This window comes from Eleutherodactylus coqui, chromosome 3, assembly GCF_035609145.1.
Source record: "Eleutherodactylus coqui strain aEleCoq1 chromosome 3, aEleCoq1.hap1, whole genome shotgun sequence".
In the NCBI taxonomy this organism is placed as follows: domain Eukaryota; kingdom Metazoa; phylum Chordata; class Amphibia; order Anura; family Eleutherodactylidae; genus Eleutherodactylus; species Eleutherodactylus coqui.
Window position 1 is genome coordinate 135,470,540 of NC_089839.1, and position 18,362 is coordinate 135,488,901.

The following is an 18,362-nucleotide window of genomic DNA, read 5'->3' on the forward strand; positions in this document are numbered from 1 at the left end:
CCACCAACCCTCTCCATTGACATAACACAGCAGCCGTTCAGTACTGAATGGCCACTATTTACACTCAACGATGAGCGATTAGCTCATCGTCCATCGTTTATGCAGCATATGGTGCTGTACGATGAGCTAATCGGTCATCGGTCAGTGTAAATAGCGGCCGTTCAGTAATGAACGGCCGCTGTGTTATGTCAATGGAGAGGGGCGGGGGAGCGAGAGGAGAAAAAAATTTCCTGCAACCTCTCCGCTAAGAGCTAACGATACTAGCTCCCATGCAGGTGCACGGGGGCTAGTATTTGGGGAGACGAGTGTCGGGCATCGTTTGCCCAACAGTCGTCCCGTCTTAAAGGGCCTTTAGAATTAGGTCCAAGATAGCAGATCCCCTTGTTTTCTCTTCCCCTTTTTGGAAGATAAAGTTGTCTGTAAGAGCGGATAAGAATTTGTTGGATCCATTACTTTTACCTGAGAGAGATTCCCAACAAATGTCTGGATAGTTAAAATCTAAAATTGAATTAATTAACTTAATTGCCCATTTAAATGAATGGGAGCATGGTTGTGTATCTTTTTGCACACGTAAATAGTGCAGTAACACAAGCACTTCTGCTCACAAATATGCAGTGTACATCGTGCAAATACACAACACAAATGCACTTACGCCCATGTGAAACCAACCTAATAGTAGAAATCTTAATAAGCAGATAGTTTTGTTTTTCGGAGGTACAGTACATCCTCAAGTTTTGTTTTTCTTAAACGTTTAACAGGCCTGTCCCTCTGATAAAAGGGCTCGGCAGAACTATAAGCGGGATGAAACTGTATGCATCTTCATACTCAGGAGGCTTCCACACACTCCTGCTGCAATTGTCAGGCAGCAGAGGGAGGCAGCGCACTGTCATAGACCGGTCTAGCACACATCCCCATGTGCAAAATGTCTGCAAGACGTAGGGACAGAATTGATCTTTTTCTTTAAAGTGCAGTGTTGGGGCTGGTCGTAAATGGTTACAAACTGTAAAGTCTTGTCAGCATTGCAAAGAGCTGGGCATACTGGCTACCTTTTTAGTTGCCATCTAGAGCCCTGTTTATGAACTGTAACATCAATGATTAGATTAGCCCTCTGGGGTGACATCACTATGTTTCTTATACCTCTACTGTGACAACACTGTTCTTTAATGCCAATTCTGCAGCATCATTGTGTGAACCATCCCTATTCTGTTACATCATTGTACATAATATGAGAGACTTTAATTATCAGGATACTGGGAAGCCAAAACCTGTGGATCGCTTAAAGTTAACAAGTTTCTCTCAATTACTAAAGATAATTACCATACCTAACTTGTACAGGATCTAACTAGAGGTACGGCCATTTTGAACTAAATATTAAAGAACAGACCTGACAGAATAACAGGGGTGCAAGTTTGTGGGGCACCTGGAAAATAGTGACCATAATATAATAAATGTCCACTTGTCTTTCAAGAGAGTTCTATAGGGGAGCTACGAAAACACTAAACTATGGCAAGACAAAGTTCGATCAGCTCAGAGATGCCCCTAACCTTACTGACTGGGATAATATCCTCAAAAATAAGAATACAGACAGTAAAAGTGAAACATTTAAAAACACCCTAATTACTGTGAGCGATTTATACCTTACAGGAATAAAAGCGTTAGTAATAGGAGAAAACCAATGTGGCTCAATAAAAATGTAAAGGGGGCAATAAACAGCAAAAACAAAGCGTTGAAACTACTAAAACAAAAAGACAGTGAAGAAGCTCTAAAAACATATAAGGAAAAAAATATTTACATTACGTAAAAACAGCAAAGGTGCAGACAGAGAGACTTCTTGCCAAACAGTAAAACTAATCCTGAACTGTTCTACAATTATATAAATAGTAAAAAGATTAATAAATAACTTAGGAAAAATTATAGAGGGCGATGAAGAGTAAGCAAATCTATAAAATATTTTTTTCCCCAGGAAGAAGTGCAGAGCCATCTTACAAAAAGATTAAAGGGACTCTATAGTGACGAGGTTTGTACCATGGATTGGCGCATAGCCAATGTGGTGCAGATATTCAAAAGGGGGTCAAAAAGTGAACCTAGAAACTACAGGCCGGTAAGTCTTACTTCTATTGTGAGTAAAATGTTTGAAGGGTTTCTAAGAGATGCTATCCTGGTGGACGCCAAGGAAAATAGCTGTATAACTCCGTATCAGCATGGGTTTGTGAGAGATCGCTCCTGTCAAACCAATCTAATCAGCTTCTATGAGGAGGTAAGTTCTAGACTGGACCGGGGAGAGTCATTGGATCTTGTGTATCCAAAGTGTTTGATACTGTACCGCATTAAAAGTTGGTTTATAAAATGACAATGCTTGGTCTGGGTGAGGATGTGTGTAAGTGGGTCAGTAACGGGTCAGTAATAGAAAGCAGAGGGGGGTTATTTTATTATTATTAATGGTACATACTCTGATTGGGTCTCAGTTACTAGTGGAGTACAATGGAGTAGTATTGGAGGGGTCACTGTTACTAGTGGGGTACTACATGGGGCAGTATTGGAGAGGTCTTATATGACGCCATAGGGATCATAAAAGGTAAAATAAAAAGTTACAAAAGTAAAATAATGATACAATAAAATAAAAATTATATACATAAAATAGAAAATGTTCCACCGTCATTGCCAACCAAAACCGTCACTGTATGTGTTCTGTAATCCAAAACTATACATATTATATACCAATACATCCGAAACTAAATGTTAAACCCATATCCTTGTTCAGGAAAGAAAGAGAGAGAGAGAGAGAGAGAAAGAAAAAACGAAAGAGAAAGAGAAAGAAAGAAAGAGAGAGAGAAAGAGATAGAGAAAGAGAGAGAAAGAAAAAACGAAAGAGAAAGAAAGAGAGAGAAAGAGAAAGAAAGAAAGAGAGAAAGAGATAGAGAGAGAAAAAGAGAAAGAGAAAAAAGAGAAAGAGAGAGAGAGAAAGCGAGCGAGAGAGCAGTGCAGCAGATATTGTATATATTGACGTTGTGTGATGTGCTGTGGAATAAAGGCTGGCAGGAGCCAGACAAAGAAATACACCTCTCCGGAGCCATTTTTACACGTGTTGTGCGCCAGTTCACGTACGAGAGGTCAGCGATTCCACAGGCAAGTGCACCCCGCTTGCTACAGGGCCCCATAGTTACCTGTTATGTTCCTGATACCTGTGTCATTACTATGCCATATATTTGTAATGCTGGTCCTTAACAGCAGGTTTCTATCACAATAAATGCATGATGTGGTTCCAAGGGGTTAATGATACTCTGAAATATGAATAATGGGGGGCACACTGCTGGCACTATTAGGGTGCATTCACATGGACAACCAACAGCACGTCACACCCAACATTCTCGGGCACGACTTGCATCACAGCACCCGGACACTCTGTCCGTGTGCGTTGTGATGTGCGGGAGACCGCACATCTGCATGTTTTATTCTCGTGTAAAAACAGGGGTTGTATTTTGGTGCAAGTTTTGCGCATCTTGCAGCGCACAAAACCCGCACGATTTTCTCGGCCATGAAAAAGCACCTTTAATAATGGGGGCCGCACTAATAATAAAATGCATTTTAATACCTTCCCATGCTGATCATCCTACCACCAGTGTAATAACGAGCACTTTATTTCACTGCAGAGAAAAGTGCTTATTGGGTAATACAGACTCTATTGACAGATACTCATATTAACCAATCAGTGCGTTCCCATGCTGTAAAGGAAAGTGCTCATTGCTCAGTGAACGGCTCCTGGCACACAGACATAGCCTGGGACTGTAGGACAGGAGCCTGAATTAATCAGGGAGTATTTCCTTCACTGCATAGGAAAGTACTAATTGCAGTCTTGTACGGGCACTCTGGGGATTTGTCCATAGCAATACAGCTGACTAAACAAGCAGGTGATAAGCTGTATTGCTGTAGAACCTCTCATGGGGAGAACTGCAGCAAACACCAAAAAAATACCACCTTAGGACTGCATTATAGAGGTTGTCACATGTTGATATAGCTTTAGACATGTGATTCCATCTCAACCTATTTCTGTTTTTATAGAGAGGGCAGTGCAAGACACCTCTGGCAGCAGCTTATCTCTCTGAAGATAACCTTACCTATCAGCTGAACTCCAACAAGCCCAATCCCCTCAACGTCTTCCCCCATGCATATTAGATTGTATGCAGATCCTGCCAAAGTTGGTGAGTCTACCCGTATGTAATGCTTCCATAACAGGACATCTAGATGCTTCTGTTTAGCCCTACTATACCTTTGTTTGCCATTTATTTCACAGCAAGCAGTATGGAGTTTAACTTACTGTTACCCCGAGTATGAATCTGTCAGAAAAAAAAATTGCTTTTAGGGAAGAACATCTACGGGTCCTCTCACACATGAATACGGCAAAGCGCCGCGATTTTACTTCCGCTTTCGGCTATAGCTCCCTGTGGCTGACGGAGTGTTTTAGCACATCCCATCTGTGTAATGGGTGATGAGGTGCGCTAAACAGCCAAAGATAGAGGAGACAGCGCTGGAAAATCGCAGCGCTGGAAAATGCCACGATCGAGTACGTGTCTGCGAGGCCCCATTGATTTCAATAGCAGTGTTATACAATGATTAACACTGCATTCAAAGCGCCACGTTAAACGTGATAAAAAGCGCCTGTGTGAGAAAGGCCTTAGACATACAGTACATTGCCCCAATCAGCACAATACTGTAGTCCATGGAAAGCTTTGTGCTACTGTACAGCCTCCTGCGCATAGCTCTACTTTGTGAATGAGACCTTAGGCTGGCTTGGCAAGGACATAATACAGTCAGTGAGAGCTGCACCTACAATGCCAACCTTGGCCGCTGTACTTCGGTCAGTACAATCCTCTTTCAGCGCTGACTGTAGTGACAGCAGCATCGAGAATCAGTGGCAACAGACCCTTGTCTATCATCTATTGATGACGCATATTGAGGACAGGTCATCAATAGAAAAATCCAAAAAGTTCCAGACAACCCCTTTAAAAAGCATAACAGATTGGATTTTAGCACTAAATATATGACCATGTGAATAAAGCCTAGGGATGATGAATAGCCTACCTCTGCAAGCATGTCATGGAGTTCACCTTCAGTTGGACAACATCCTAGGGATCTGATGATTGTTCCAATCTCCCTGTAAGATAGAATATTGAACAACTGTGATAAATTATTTTCACAGAATCACATTTTTTTTGCTTTAAGCAGTTTACAGAATGTTTATTCTATGCGTATTTATAGGGGTTGTCTCATCAGAGAAATTCCTTTCAAAATACGACTGTTGGGGTGATCGGCTGATTGTCCACGTCCTTCTCCAGTCACCTTTGGCAAATACCTGATTCTGCTGGGGAATCCGGCTGGGAGTATAGCACTACATAGAAGCCATTAAGATCAATGGCTGTCCATGTATTATAAAGACGGCTGGAATATGCTGGGACGGGAGGCACTCTTGCAGAGTGGCTCTCTGTTCTCGTTCATAGAAGGGAGTTGAGAGTGAAAACCCCTCTATGAAAACCCCTCTATGATGTCCATAAGCCCTATGTGAGACAATTCTTTTAAATCATAATCAGGGTGACAATGGTTTTTTCATTTCATGCAGAATTTTTAAAATGTAAAACATTCATTTATTAACATTAAAACTTAGTTTCGTTAAACAGTCAAAATAATGACTGCGCACCAACGATTATACAAAAGTGACCTTATTAAGAAGATTTTCAATACTCAGTGAAGTGGTGGGACTTCTGTGGCATAGCGACACACAAAAAGAACACAGAAAAAGCTATGGAAGTTTAAAAAAAAGCAAAAACATTTAGAGTATTGTATACAGGAAGATAATGATTAAAGTATCCTTATTCAGAGATGTCTACACAATTGAACCATACTTGATAATACTATCCAGGAACTGCAGAAGCCATCCATGTGAAAAAATAGGCAGCCATCTTGGCTTAGCCTAAAAAACTTCAATGGAAAAGGAGTATCAAAAATACCCAGAAAGATAACCAGTGAGTGCACAAACTGTCAGGAAACTGATTCAGAAGTTCAGAGAACCTGGGAGTCTGCAGGACAAACAGAAAACTGGTGGTCTGAGCAGTGTTTCCAATCCCCAGGTGTCGATAGCTGTGCTAGCTGCTGACAGAAAAGCACCAAGAGATTGACGTAGGAGCATGGTGTGAGTCAACCAACTGTCCTAAGAATCCTCATCTGGAATACTGTGTCTAGTTCTGGGCACCCCAATTTAGAAAAGGCAAACTGGGCAAGTTCAGAGAAGAGCTACCATGATTGTGAGCGGTCTGCACACCATATCCTATGAGGAACAGTTAGGCCTCCCTCACACAGGGTTTTTCAACGCTGCGTTACTGCAGATTCCGCCCCGTTTCAGCAGCGCTGGCATACTTTATGCCAGCGTTTTGGCAGCGTTTTCAGCTCCGCTGAAAACACAGCCAAGAATGCTGAAAAGAAGAAAAAAAGCAATACTCACCTAGCCGCTGCAGTCCGCGTCTCGGCCGCTGGTCTCTGCCGCTGATCCGGGCTTCCTCGGCACTCCCAAGTGTATTGCCGGAGGCCATGTTTGAGAACCCCGCCTCCGGCAATAGAGTGCTGTGATTGGTTGTCGGTGCTTGCTCGATGCCCAATCACAGCCCTTCATTCACTGTCTCAGCCAATCAGAGCTTGCCGGCGCTGATTGGCTGAGACAGTCAATGAAGGGCTGTGATTGGGCATCGAGCGTGCCGACAACCAGTCACAGCACTCTATTGCCGGAGGCGGGGTTCTCAAACATGGCCTACGGCAATAGACTTGTGAGTGCAGGGGAAGCCCGGATCAGCGGCAGAGACCAGCGGCCGAGACCCGGACTGCAGCGGCTAGGTGAGTATTACTTCCCTTTTTTTCTCCACCTAGCTGGGACTGATTTTCGGGGTAGGGCTTCTATTGCAAGCCCTCACCCCGAAAATCGGCGAGCGGTTAACGCTGCCAAAAACGCGGCACCAAGTGTTGCCGCGTTTATAGCAGTGCTAAAACCGCTGCCCATTCATTTTAATGGGCGACGCAGGGCTGAAAACGCCCAGAAATAGAACATGCATCGCTGTCAAAGCGGAGCGTTGGAAGGCGCTGCGTTTTCAGCCCTGTGTGAGCAGCCCCATTAAAATGAATGGGAGTGTTGTACAGCGTTTAGCGCTGGGCTGAAAAGGCAGCGCTAAATGCTGTATAAAACACCCTGTGTGAGGGAGGCCTTAAAGGATCTGGGAATGTTTAGCTTCAGAAGGCCAAGATAAGACTTAATAGCTGTCTACAAATATTTGAAGGGCTGTCACAGTGTAGAGGGATCAGCCATATTCTCATCTGCACAAGGAAAGACTAAAAGCAATGGGATGAAACTGAAAGGTAGGAGACACAGATTAGATATTAGACAGAGAGGATAATCAATGAGTGGAACAGGTTGCCATGGGAGGTGGGGAGTTCTCCTTCAATGAAAGTCTTCAGAGGCTGGACAGACATCTGTCTGTGATGATTTAGTAAATCCTGCACTGAGCAGGGGGTTGGACCAGATGACCCTGGAGGTCCCTTCCAACTCCACCATTCTAGCATTCAGCTGTTGTAGTACCAACATGAGAGTATTCAATCCTGACAAAAATTGGAGAGCATCTGAATTTCACAGAGTATACACATCACCGTGAATAATAGTTAAAATCATCTTACCTGACATCTACAGTTTTGTTGTTTTCATGGTCAAAAACTTCAAACGCTTCTGTAATTCTCTTTTGGAGATCGGATACAAGCGCCTCTATAAATAAAGAGTACAGCACAATGCAAAATAACCTATGATTGATATCAGACTATCCAAAAGTATGAGCTAGCTCCGGGAAAATGGAAGAGACAATTTAAAGGGAAAAAAACTCCTTCCTGACTCCAATCTACCAATCAGAATAATTCCCGGACCACCGACCCTTCTAAAGTTATTAACGATTATAATATTGTAACGCTCAGGAAAGACATCCAGGCCTCTCATACGGTTTTATTAAGGTCCCCATCACCACGTCCTCAGGCAGAGAGTTCCACAGTCTCACTGCTCTTACAGTAAGAAACCTTCTATCCTAGATGCAGAGAGCGCCCCCTTGTTAGAATCACAGCCCTGGATACAAAAACATGATAGGAGAGATCTCTGTACTGACCCCTGATATATCTATACATATTTATTAGAGCGCCCCCTTGTTACAGTCCTGGGTATAAATAGATGATGGGAGAGATCTCTTTACTGACCCCTGATATATCCATACTAATATTATAAATGCGAAAGTAACTGTCTGTCTGTTTGTTCCTTTTCACAGCTGAAGTGCTGAGGCGATTTTGCTGACATTTTGCAGGGAGATAGCTTGCCCTTTGAGGAAGGACATAGCCTTTTATCCCGAAAATGTATAGAGTTCTCTCTGGAGAGCCACAAGACAGATTTATTTGGTGATGCCTAGGCGCACCTCAACTCTGCCGCCGGCACCGTGTCATGCGGTGAGACGGGTGGTAAGGGGGTGAACATCATAAACCAGGCCTCCCCAAACGGGCATACATGTGTGGGCAAACGTCGTTACCGCACGTATGCGATTATTAAGCTATCAGGGAAATCCGGCGTTGCCAGCTGTTAAAACTTGAACGAAAGACATGTTAACATGGATTGAGATTTTAAAGAAAATCTGTGTTCCCCATAGCAGCTAATCACAGCACAGCTTTTATTTTACCTCAGCTGTGTAAGAAATGAAAGCTTGGCTGTACAACACAAACAGACTAGCAAAAGATTACAAGACCAAAAACATAGTGTGCAGAACTGCGCTGACATAACATATTGCAGTTACATCCCTTTCACTATTATAACTTTTTACATTTCAATATATAGCAAAACACAGATTGAAAAAAGCAAATTCCACGCGGACGAAGGTCACGGGTAACAAGCTAGTCTATACATAGTTATTAGAGCGCCCCCTTGTTACAGTCCTGGGTATAAATAGATGATGGGAGAGATCTCTGTACTGACACCTGGAATATCTATACATAGTTATTAGAGTGCCCCCATATTACAGTCCTGGGTATAAATAGGTGATGGGAGAGATCTCTGTATAAGGGCCCCTGCACACTGGCGAGAGTGATATGGGGCTAGAATTCATGCCTCGATATCGCCCTCACAATCGTTCTGAAAACCCCTGAATGCGAGGTGTTTTCAAATGGAAACTGTCTGGCATCCCCGTGGGGGTTCTCTTCATCCTCACTGCGGCTATCACAGCCGGGGAAGGAAATCGCGATGTTCTCTTACTGTTTAAAATGGGGTCTGCGTTGCTGCCATTGGCCCCACTGAAAACATGTGGAAACTCCTGGATGCGAAAGCCACGCACCCCTGCAGGGCTGAAGGAAACCCCCACTGCAGATGTCACAGCCGCGGCAGGGGGTCGCGATCTCCTCCCTTGGATTTAAACAATAACCTACAAATGAGACAATGTGCTGCCTTCTTCTATCACTACACAAGTTCCCTGAGCTGTCGTCGTTGTAAACCCCTCAGTGGGCTCAGTGTGTAATGTGCCCCCCCCCCCCAGCCCTCCTATATGTGCTATACATCCTACAGGGCTCAGTGTGTAATGTGCCCCCAAGCCCTCCTATATGTGCTATACATCCTATAGGGCTCAGTGTGTAATATGGTGCCCTCCTATATGTGCTATACATCTTACAGGGCTCAGTGTGTAATGTGCCCCCAGCCCTCCTATATGTGCTATACATCTTACAGGGCTCAGTGTGTAATGTCACCCCCAGCCCTCCTATATGTGCTATACATCCTATAGGGCTCAGTGTGCAATGTGCCCCCCCAGCCCTCCTATATGTGCTATACATACTACAGGGCTCCGTGTGTAATGTGCCCCCTAGCCCTCCTATATGTGCTATACATACTACAGGGCTCCGTGTGTAATGTGCCCCCTAGCCCTCCTATATGTGCTATACATCCTACAGGGCTCAGTGTGTAATGTGCCCCCCAGGCATATTAGCAGTTTACACTTAGGTTAAGCAGCGCTGCTGATTAGAGCCACCTGATTGGCTCTTCGGCACCACGTGACTACACAGCGTGCACGCGGATTGCCTTCAGCAGCCGTGCACTACACACTACAGTTAAGCAGACGTACACTACACTTAAGCAGCACGGGGTTAGGGTTTAGGGTTAGGGTTTAGGGTTAGGTTTAGGGTTAGGTGTAGGGTTAGTTTTAGTGTTTGGGGTTAGTGTTTAGGGTTAGGTTTAGGGTTGGGGTTAGGTAATCCTAACCCTAAACCTAACCGTAAACCTAACCCTAAACCTAACCCCGTGCTGCTTAAGTGTAGTGTGTAGTGCACGTCTGCTTAACTGTAGTGTGTAGTGCACGGCTGCTGAAGGCAATGTGCGTGCACGCTGTGTAGTCACGTGGTGCCGAAGAGCCAATCAGGTGGCTCTAATCAGCAGCGCTGCTTAACCTAAGCGTAAACTGCTAATATGCGCCCCCCAGCCCTCCTATATGTGCTATACATCCTACAGGGCTCAGTGTGTAATATGGTGCCCCCCAGCCCTCCTATATGTGCTATACATCTTACAGGGCTCAGTGTGTAATGTGCCCCCAGCCCTCCTATATGTGCTATACATCTTACAGGGCTCAGTGTGTAATGTGCCCCCAGCCCTCCTATATGTGCTATACATCTTACAGGGCTCATTGTGTAATGTGCCCCCCAGCCCTCCTATATGTGCTATACATCGTATAGGGCTCAGTGTGTAATGTGCCCCCCAGCCCTCCTATATGTGCTATACATCGTATAGGGCTCAGTGTGTAACGTGCCCCCCAGCCCTCCTATATGTGCTATACATCCTACAGGGCTCAGTGTGTAATGTGCCCCCCAGCCCTCCTATATGTGCTATACATCGCATAGGGCTCAGTGTGTAATGTGCCATCCAGTCCTCCTATATGTGCTATACATCCTACAGGGCTCAGTGTGTAATATGGTGCCCCCCAGCCCTCCTATATGTGCTATACATCTTACGGGGCTCATTGTGTAATGTGCCCCCCAGCCCTCCTATATGTGCTATACATCATATAGGGCTCAGTGTGTAATGTGCCCCCCAGCCCTCCTATATGTGCTATACATCCTACAGGGCTCAGTATGTAATGTGCCCCCCAGCCCTCCTATATGTGCTATACATCTTATAGGGCTCAGTATGTAATGTGCCCCCCAGCCCTCCTATATGTGCTATACATCTTATAGGGCTCAGTATGTAATGTGCCCCCCAGCCCTCCTATATGTGCTATACATCCTACAGGGCTCAGTACGTAATGTGCCCCCCAGCCCTCCTATATGTGCTATACATCTTATAGGGCTCAGTATGTAATGTGCCCCCCAGCCCTCCTATATGTGCTATACATCGTATAGGGCTCAGTGTGTAATGTGCCCCCCAGCCCTCCTATATGTGCTATACATCGTATAGGGCTCAGTGTGTAACGTGCTCCCCAGCCCTCCTATATGTGCTATACATCCTACAGGGCTCAGTGTGTAATGTGCCCCCCAGCCCTCCTATATGTGCTATACATCGCATAGGGCTCAGTGTGTAATGTGCCATCCAGTCCTCCTATATGTGCTATACATCCTACAGGGCTCAGTGTGTAATATGGTGCCCCCCAGCCCTCCTATATGTGCTATACATCTTACGGGGCTCATTGTGTAATGTGCCCCCCAGCCCTCCTATATATGCTATACATCGTATAGGGCTCAGTGTGTAATGTGCCCCCCAGCCCTCCTATATGTGCTATACATCCTACAGGGCTCAGTATGTAATGTGCCCCCCAGCCCTCCTATATGTGCTATACATCTTATAGGGCTCAGTATGTAATGTGCCCCCCAGCCCTCCTATATGTGCTATACATCTTATAGGGCTCAGTATGTAATGTGCCCCCCAGCCCTCCTATATGTGCTATACATCCTACAGGGCTCAGTATGTAATGTGCCCCCCAGCCCTCCTATATGTGCTATACATCTTATAGGGCTCAGTATGTAATGTGCCCCCCAGCCCTCCTATATGTGCTATACATTGTATAGGGCTCAGTATGTAATGTGCCCCCCAGCCCTCCTATATGTGCTATACATCTTATAGGGCTCAGTATGTAATGTGCCCCCCAGCCCTCCTATATGTGCTATACATCTTATAGGGCTCAGTATGTAATGTGCCCCCCAGCCCTCCTATATGTGCTATACATCCTACAGGGCTCTGTATGTAATGTGCCCCCCAGCCCTCCTATATGTGCTATACATCTTATAGGGCTCAGTATGTAATGTGCCCCCCAGCCCTCCTATATGTGCTATACATCGTACAGGGCTCTGTATGTAATGTGCCCCCCAGCCCTCCTATATGTGCTATACATCTTATAGGGCTCAGTATGTAATGTGCCCCCCAGCCCTCCTATATGTGCTATACATCCTACAGGGCTTAGTATGTAATGTGCCCCCCAGCCCTCCTATATGTGCTATACATCTTATAGGGCTCAGTATGTAATGTGCCCCCCAGCCCTTCTATATGTGCTATACATCCTACAGGACTCAGTGGCCCTGGAATGTTTACACTGAACAATCCTTAGGGGGAAACAATCTGAGTGTATGCGCAGCTACGCTTACTGGCATCGGTGATGCCCGATCTTTCCCGCACGTAATATTAAAGCGTACAGATTGTGTCCACGGGGAAAATCAGGCCCACCGTGGATTCTTCATGGAGAATCCGTAGCGGGTCCCTCCTGCCCCGCGGACATGAGGCCAAAAAATAAGAATAAACTCACCTCTCCGGACGCTGCGGTTCTTCCTTCCTTCCCGTCCGGATCTTTTTTCTTTGGCCCGGCGGATGTGCTCGGCACGCGCATGCGCTGGGCACATCCGCCGGGCCAAAGAAAGAAGATCCAGCTGGGAAGGAAGGGAGACCTGCAGCGTCCAGGACAGGTGAGTTTTAATTCTGGTGCGGGTGTTCCGCGGATCCGGACGGCTTCCATAGGCTTCAATAGAAGCCTGCAGGAGCCATATCTGCGGGACACCCGCACGCAAATGGAGCATGTCCGGATTTTTTCCCGCACGCGGATCCACGCCTAAAGGGAAAAATGACATCGGCAGGTATTTAACTACCTGCGGGTGTCCAATGCATCCCTATGGGGCGCGGATCCGCGTGCGGGAAAAACGCTGCGGATTTTAACCCCGTGGACATGAGGCCTTTTACTGTTCAGTGTAAATGCTGCCCCGGCTGAACCACCAATGAGAATTCGTTCGCTTCTCGTCCGTCATCTAGTTTGTGCATGCAGAAAACTGAATGACAGATCGGCCCGTGTAAACAGGCAGTACCATTTATGAACGACCGCCCGCTTAGGCTGTCGCATACTAACGGATTTTAATAGCGGAATCTGTGATCGCTGTCTTAGCGGAAGATCCACAGTAAAAAGCAGGCATTGAAAGGCACCTATTTTCAAATTCTCCTTCACACTCACAGATACAAATCTCATATTCCACATGCGGAAGATAAATCGCAGCATGCTCTATTTTAGCACTGATTCTGCACGGACAGCGCTCCACCTCCATCCACTGAGCGATGTGGAACGACTGGGACGACCTGTTATTAAAAAGGTTTAGCAGGGAGAATACTACTGATGACCTTACCTCCGGATAGAGCATCAATAGTTGAGTGGCTGGAGTCCGTCGCTCGTGACCCTGACCGACCAGCTGAGCGGGCACATGCTGTCAGCGATGCCTCCTACTGACCTCTGTGTAGTGGCCAGCGTAACTGCTGGCATGTCTCACGATGATTTCACTGAGAGCCGTGCCTGTAGTTACAAGCGGCGGCCACACACAGAGGTCGGCGCAGAGACTTCCGCTGCTTCACCTCCGACCACTGTGTTATTGTGGTGCTGACAGCATGCACCCGCTCAGCTGATCAGTTGGGGTCCCGAGCCGCGGACCCCAGCTGTTCCACTATTGATGACCTATCCTGAGGATGGGCCATCAATGGTATTCTCCCTGGAAAACCTCTTTAAGTTTTCATTTCAGTTCATCAAGCTGATTTTCGTCTCTTCCATCCCGCTGGCCCACCATGTTGAGATAATACTCACTATAGTGGCACGGTGTGGTGGTATTATTGGTAAGATTGGTCATTATATGGTGTCTTTTGCTAAAAAACAGTATGGGGGTAAAATTTAATCACTGTATGGCGGTAATATTTATTTACTGTATGGTGGTAATATTTATTCACTGTATGACAGTAATATTTAATCACTGTATGACGGTAATATTTATTTACTGTATGGTGGTACTATTTAGTCTCGGTATTTGCTAACCAGAAATGTACAAACAATGGAGTTCAGCTCTGCAGCTCTCTGCGTGCCGCCTCCTGAATATATCTGTGCTGTTAATGCAGTATTTTAGTATTTGGGGCCCGTTTAACTTTAGGGCCACACGTTCTCTAGAATCGGCTCTGGTTACAGGCTTCAGAAAACTGCGGCATTAAGACTTAAGAACCCCGTGTATAAAAGGTATGGTCCCCGCGGTGCGGACTACAATATACGGATGACACAACAGCCCCCAGTACAGGACATTCTGGCGTTGGGATTGGTTGGCATCCATTTCACCAATTTAAAATCTGTAAAGTTTCCTTTCTCGTCATATGATAGAAGAGAGGACCGATCACACGGCGGAGGGATACAGCCAGTGCCGATACAAGCCACAACCCGGCCAGCTGAGAGTGGCGGGGGCTACACGGTGCTCTGCCCCGTCGCCTTCACCGCTGCTCACAGCATGTCCCTGTCCACTTACCTGCCGCCTCCTTCTCCTCAGCCATGACTGCTGTTTGGTTTCCATGGTGACGCTCCTCACGCCGCCGCCATTAGACAGCCGGAAGTGGTGAGGGACGGCGCAGCCCTGAGAACGGGACGCTACAGCGGCGCCGTGTGCATGGCCCCTGCAGGCACATTCTAGTGCTCCATTACTGATGTACTTTGTATCATTCTTCATTATTGCCCCTGTGAGGGAGCCAGCCGTGACGTCACTGTGAGTTCTGTGGTGACGTCAGAGGGCCCCCTGGTGTTACATCCAGTGCCTTGTGTGTAACTGGCGGCTCCTTCTGCCTCTTCACTGGATTTTCAGATGACCTCTAGGGCACAAAGTCGTTTAACCCTTTGAAGGTTTGCCCACATAGATGCCAACCTTCATGCCCAGAACCACACTGAGCTCAATGATATTCGATGCTGGGCATCACCCTCTGTGTTCAAAGTGTTAGATCAGCTGCCCAAATTCATTTAACCCTTTCAGATGTCCACATTAATGTGCCTGTTTTGTCTGGCATGATTGCGCAGCGTTCCCCTTGCGGCGTCTCCCTGCGACATACTTTCACAAAGAAATGTATTGCAAATAAGCAATACTGAAAAGAACAACCAACATCCGCCTGGCTAAGGCCGCTCTCAGGTGTTTTTAAAAGCGGTGTTCTACGGCGTTTTGGAACTGCGTTTTTTGGAAGCCTTCTACAGTGTTTTTAACCCCGCCCATCATTGCAATGGGTGATGTGGTGCGTAAAGAAGCGCTGCAGCGCACTAGAATAGAACAGACAGAAACACCGCGCTGAAACTATCGTTTGAGAAATCAATGGAGGCTGAGTACAGCGCTCTTAGCGGGTGTTTCAGCGCCTGTGTGGGAGCGCCTGAGGCGGACTGCACACAGTGCAGTGTCTGGTTGTGAATCACAGCCCCATCTCGCACTCGCCAATATGCGATTTCCCCGCTGCATTTTTATATGAGAACCGCCTCGCATCACCTCGGGGAAGCAGTGGGGAGGATTGCGGAGTTTCTCCCATTGTTTTTAATGAAAACAATGGGCGATGTGTTGCGAGGGCGCGCCCAATGATAGAACATGCCGCGATGTGCGGGGGAAAAAAACAGCTCATATGTATGACCCCATTCAAAAAATGGGGTTCATATTCATGCATCACACAACGCACAATTCTTGTACGATTTTTCTTGACCATGTGAAAACCGCCTGATGCTGCCACGGTGAGGAAAAAAATCTGCGCTAAATTGACATATGGCGTGAAATTTAAACCCAGAACATGTCAATTATAGCAGTGGATTTGCTGTGTGAAAAAATTCTGCAGCACATCCGCCCCATGGGGATATAGCCTAAGAGCTGGCTCACATGGGCATACACTTAAAACGTGAGCTGGCGTTTCACTGCGTTTCACAGCCATTTTGGGCTGTGCATGGCAGTATCCCACGCTCGCTGTCATGTGCAGTCTTCCTGTTTTTTCATTTCCCGCTCTGTGGCTTAGCGACATTGTTTATAAGCGCCGCACATATCCAATGTAATTGCGTCTGTACAGTGTTTATAACACCCCTAAAGAGAATAATAGGGCTCTCTTGTGCATAATACGCAGTAAGGGCGTATTCAGACTAACGCATTTTTCTCCCCCGTGATAATCACAGCCATATAACAGGCAAAACCAAAACACTGCTCTGTGGTTTTGTTTTCACCACCTCTTTTCCTGTCCTTGATTTCTACGGCCGGGAGAATATCGGACCTGTCATATCTTTCCCGCAAGTAGTGAATACATTGTGCGGGGAAGATCAGACAGCCGCTGTCTTTCCACCTCTTTTTTCAATCTCCTGCGCACTAGTACGGAGTTTGAACTGCCGGTGATGGAGAAGAAATCTTCCTCGTTCAGGCGCAGCTGGGCTCTATGCTTGAGCGTAGTTGTGCCCACAGCAGTGTGAATCCGGCCTAATATAGAGCATGCCTTCTTTTTTAACCCTTTCCAATCCACTGTCTGCCGTCTAAAGACATTCTGATTGAAGGCTGTACAGCTCCGGTGTCCGGCAGGGTATTCTTACTGTAGATTACTGGACGCTCTGTTGTCGGGGGCCTCTCCAGCATGTCAGATACTGGAGTACTGGCTCTGGCCAGCAGATGGCACCATTAAATAATGGCAGAAAGAGACAGCCCCCTAGGAAACCCAGAATCCAAAATTGGATTGCAACGGTTAAGTGTGTATTATATGCAATGTATATATATGCAAATGTGAATGAATCAATGAAAATCAATGCACTTTCATTAGATCCATTCACTACATATTCCTTATAATACGTGATTTAATTATGCCTATGTGAGCCCGCCCTTGGGGGACATGAACACAGCCTTTATTTCTGTTTGAAAATATTTTCAGACCGAAAATCGAACAGAAATTGCACCCATTTATTTGAGTGTGTATAAGCACACAGGCCTTTTTTTTTTTTTATTAGACTGATAGTCAGAGTAAAAATAAACGCAGCATGACCTAATCTTGTCCAATTTTCAGCCGAAATAAAGCACATGTTCATTTGCCGTGTTCAGCACATTGGACAGCACATGGACAGGATGGCTGTTGGTGCAAGTTGCACCCGAGAATCTCAAGGGGCTATTCCCATCTCGGCTCTTCATGACCATTCAATTTGGATCGAAAATGCATTCCATCATTCTGAAAATGTATTGAACATCAGAATACTGTACGTAGGAAGTATCCATCACAATGTCCTTTCATCAGAAGAATGAGACGTTTATAAGATACGGGGATGCTGCTGCATCGGCTGGGAATGATGTCACCAGATTGCACAAGGTGCTTCGTCTCATGATCGTCTTTGGCAATATCAGCATTCCAGATAGGGTCAGCTGTTACTTCTGTAGAAAGATCATTAACAATGTATTTACTATGTTATATTGGAGCACATGTTTAAAATTAAAAGCTCTAGCCCACATTCATTGATTAGGCCACCAGTGTTTAGCATAAACTAAGCCTAAAATGGCGCAAATCAGGGTGCACTTCGTACTTGCAAGTTTTCTTGCCAATTGCCAGATTTAAAAAGTTCCCATAAAAAATGTATAGAAAAAAAAAAGTTCTCATAAAAGCAGGTGTGGGTTACAAGAAGTGGGCATGGTCTCTAATATTTAGGCAGATTTATTAGTAAGACATAAAATAGCGTAAATCAGACTCTGCTCATAACATGGCCTAAACTTATTAACATGCGTGCGCCTTAATACATTTGGCACAAATCATTCCAACTATTTTTTCCTAAAACTGGCGTAAGAAGTTATGAGGGGCAAAAGAAGCTTGAGGGGTACTGGTAGAAGACTAGTGGTATTTTTAACTCTTTAAGAACGTGGGCCCTTTTTTTTCTACATTTTTGTTTTTTTCCTCCCCACCTTTCAGAAAATCATAACTCTTTTATTTATCCATTAACGTAGCTGTATGAGGGCTTATTTTTTGTGGAACGAGTTGTATTTTTCAATGGTGCTGTTTAATGTACTGAAAAAATTCA

The 18,362-nt window shown here is 45.6% G+C and overlaps 1 protein-coding gene across 1 annotated transcript in view; it reads right to left on the reverse strand.

Moving 5' to 3' along the window:
* Positions 1–14,929, reverse strand: part of EFCAB2 (EF-hand calcium binding domain 2) — a 30,190-nt gene extending 15,261 nt beyond the window's left edge. Inside the window, exons 1-3 of the mRNA XM_066594562.1 lie at positions 14,839–14,929; positions 7,711–7,795; positions 5,080–5,152 (exon numbers count right to left, since the gene is read on the reverse strand). Coding sequence (XP_066450659.1) covers positions 5,080–5,152; positions 7,711–7,795; positions 14,839–14,863 — 183 coding nt within the window. The 5' untranslated portion in view covers positions 14,864–14,929. The remainder of the gene's footprint in view (positions 1–5,079; positions 5,153–7,710; positions 7,796–14,838) is intronic.
* Positions 14,930–18,362: the final 3,433 nt, after the last annotated feature.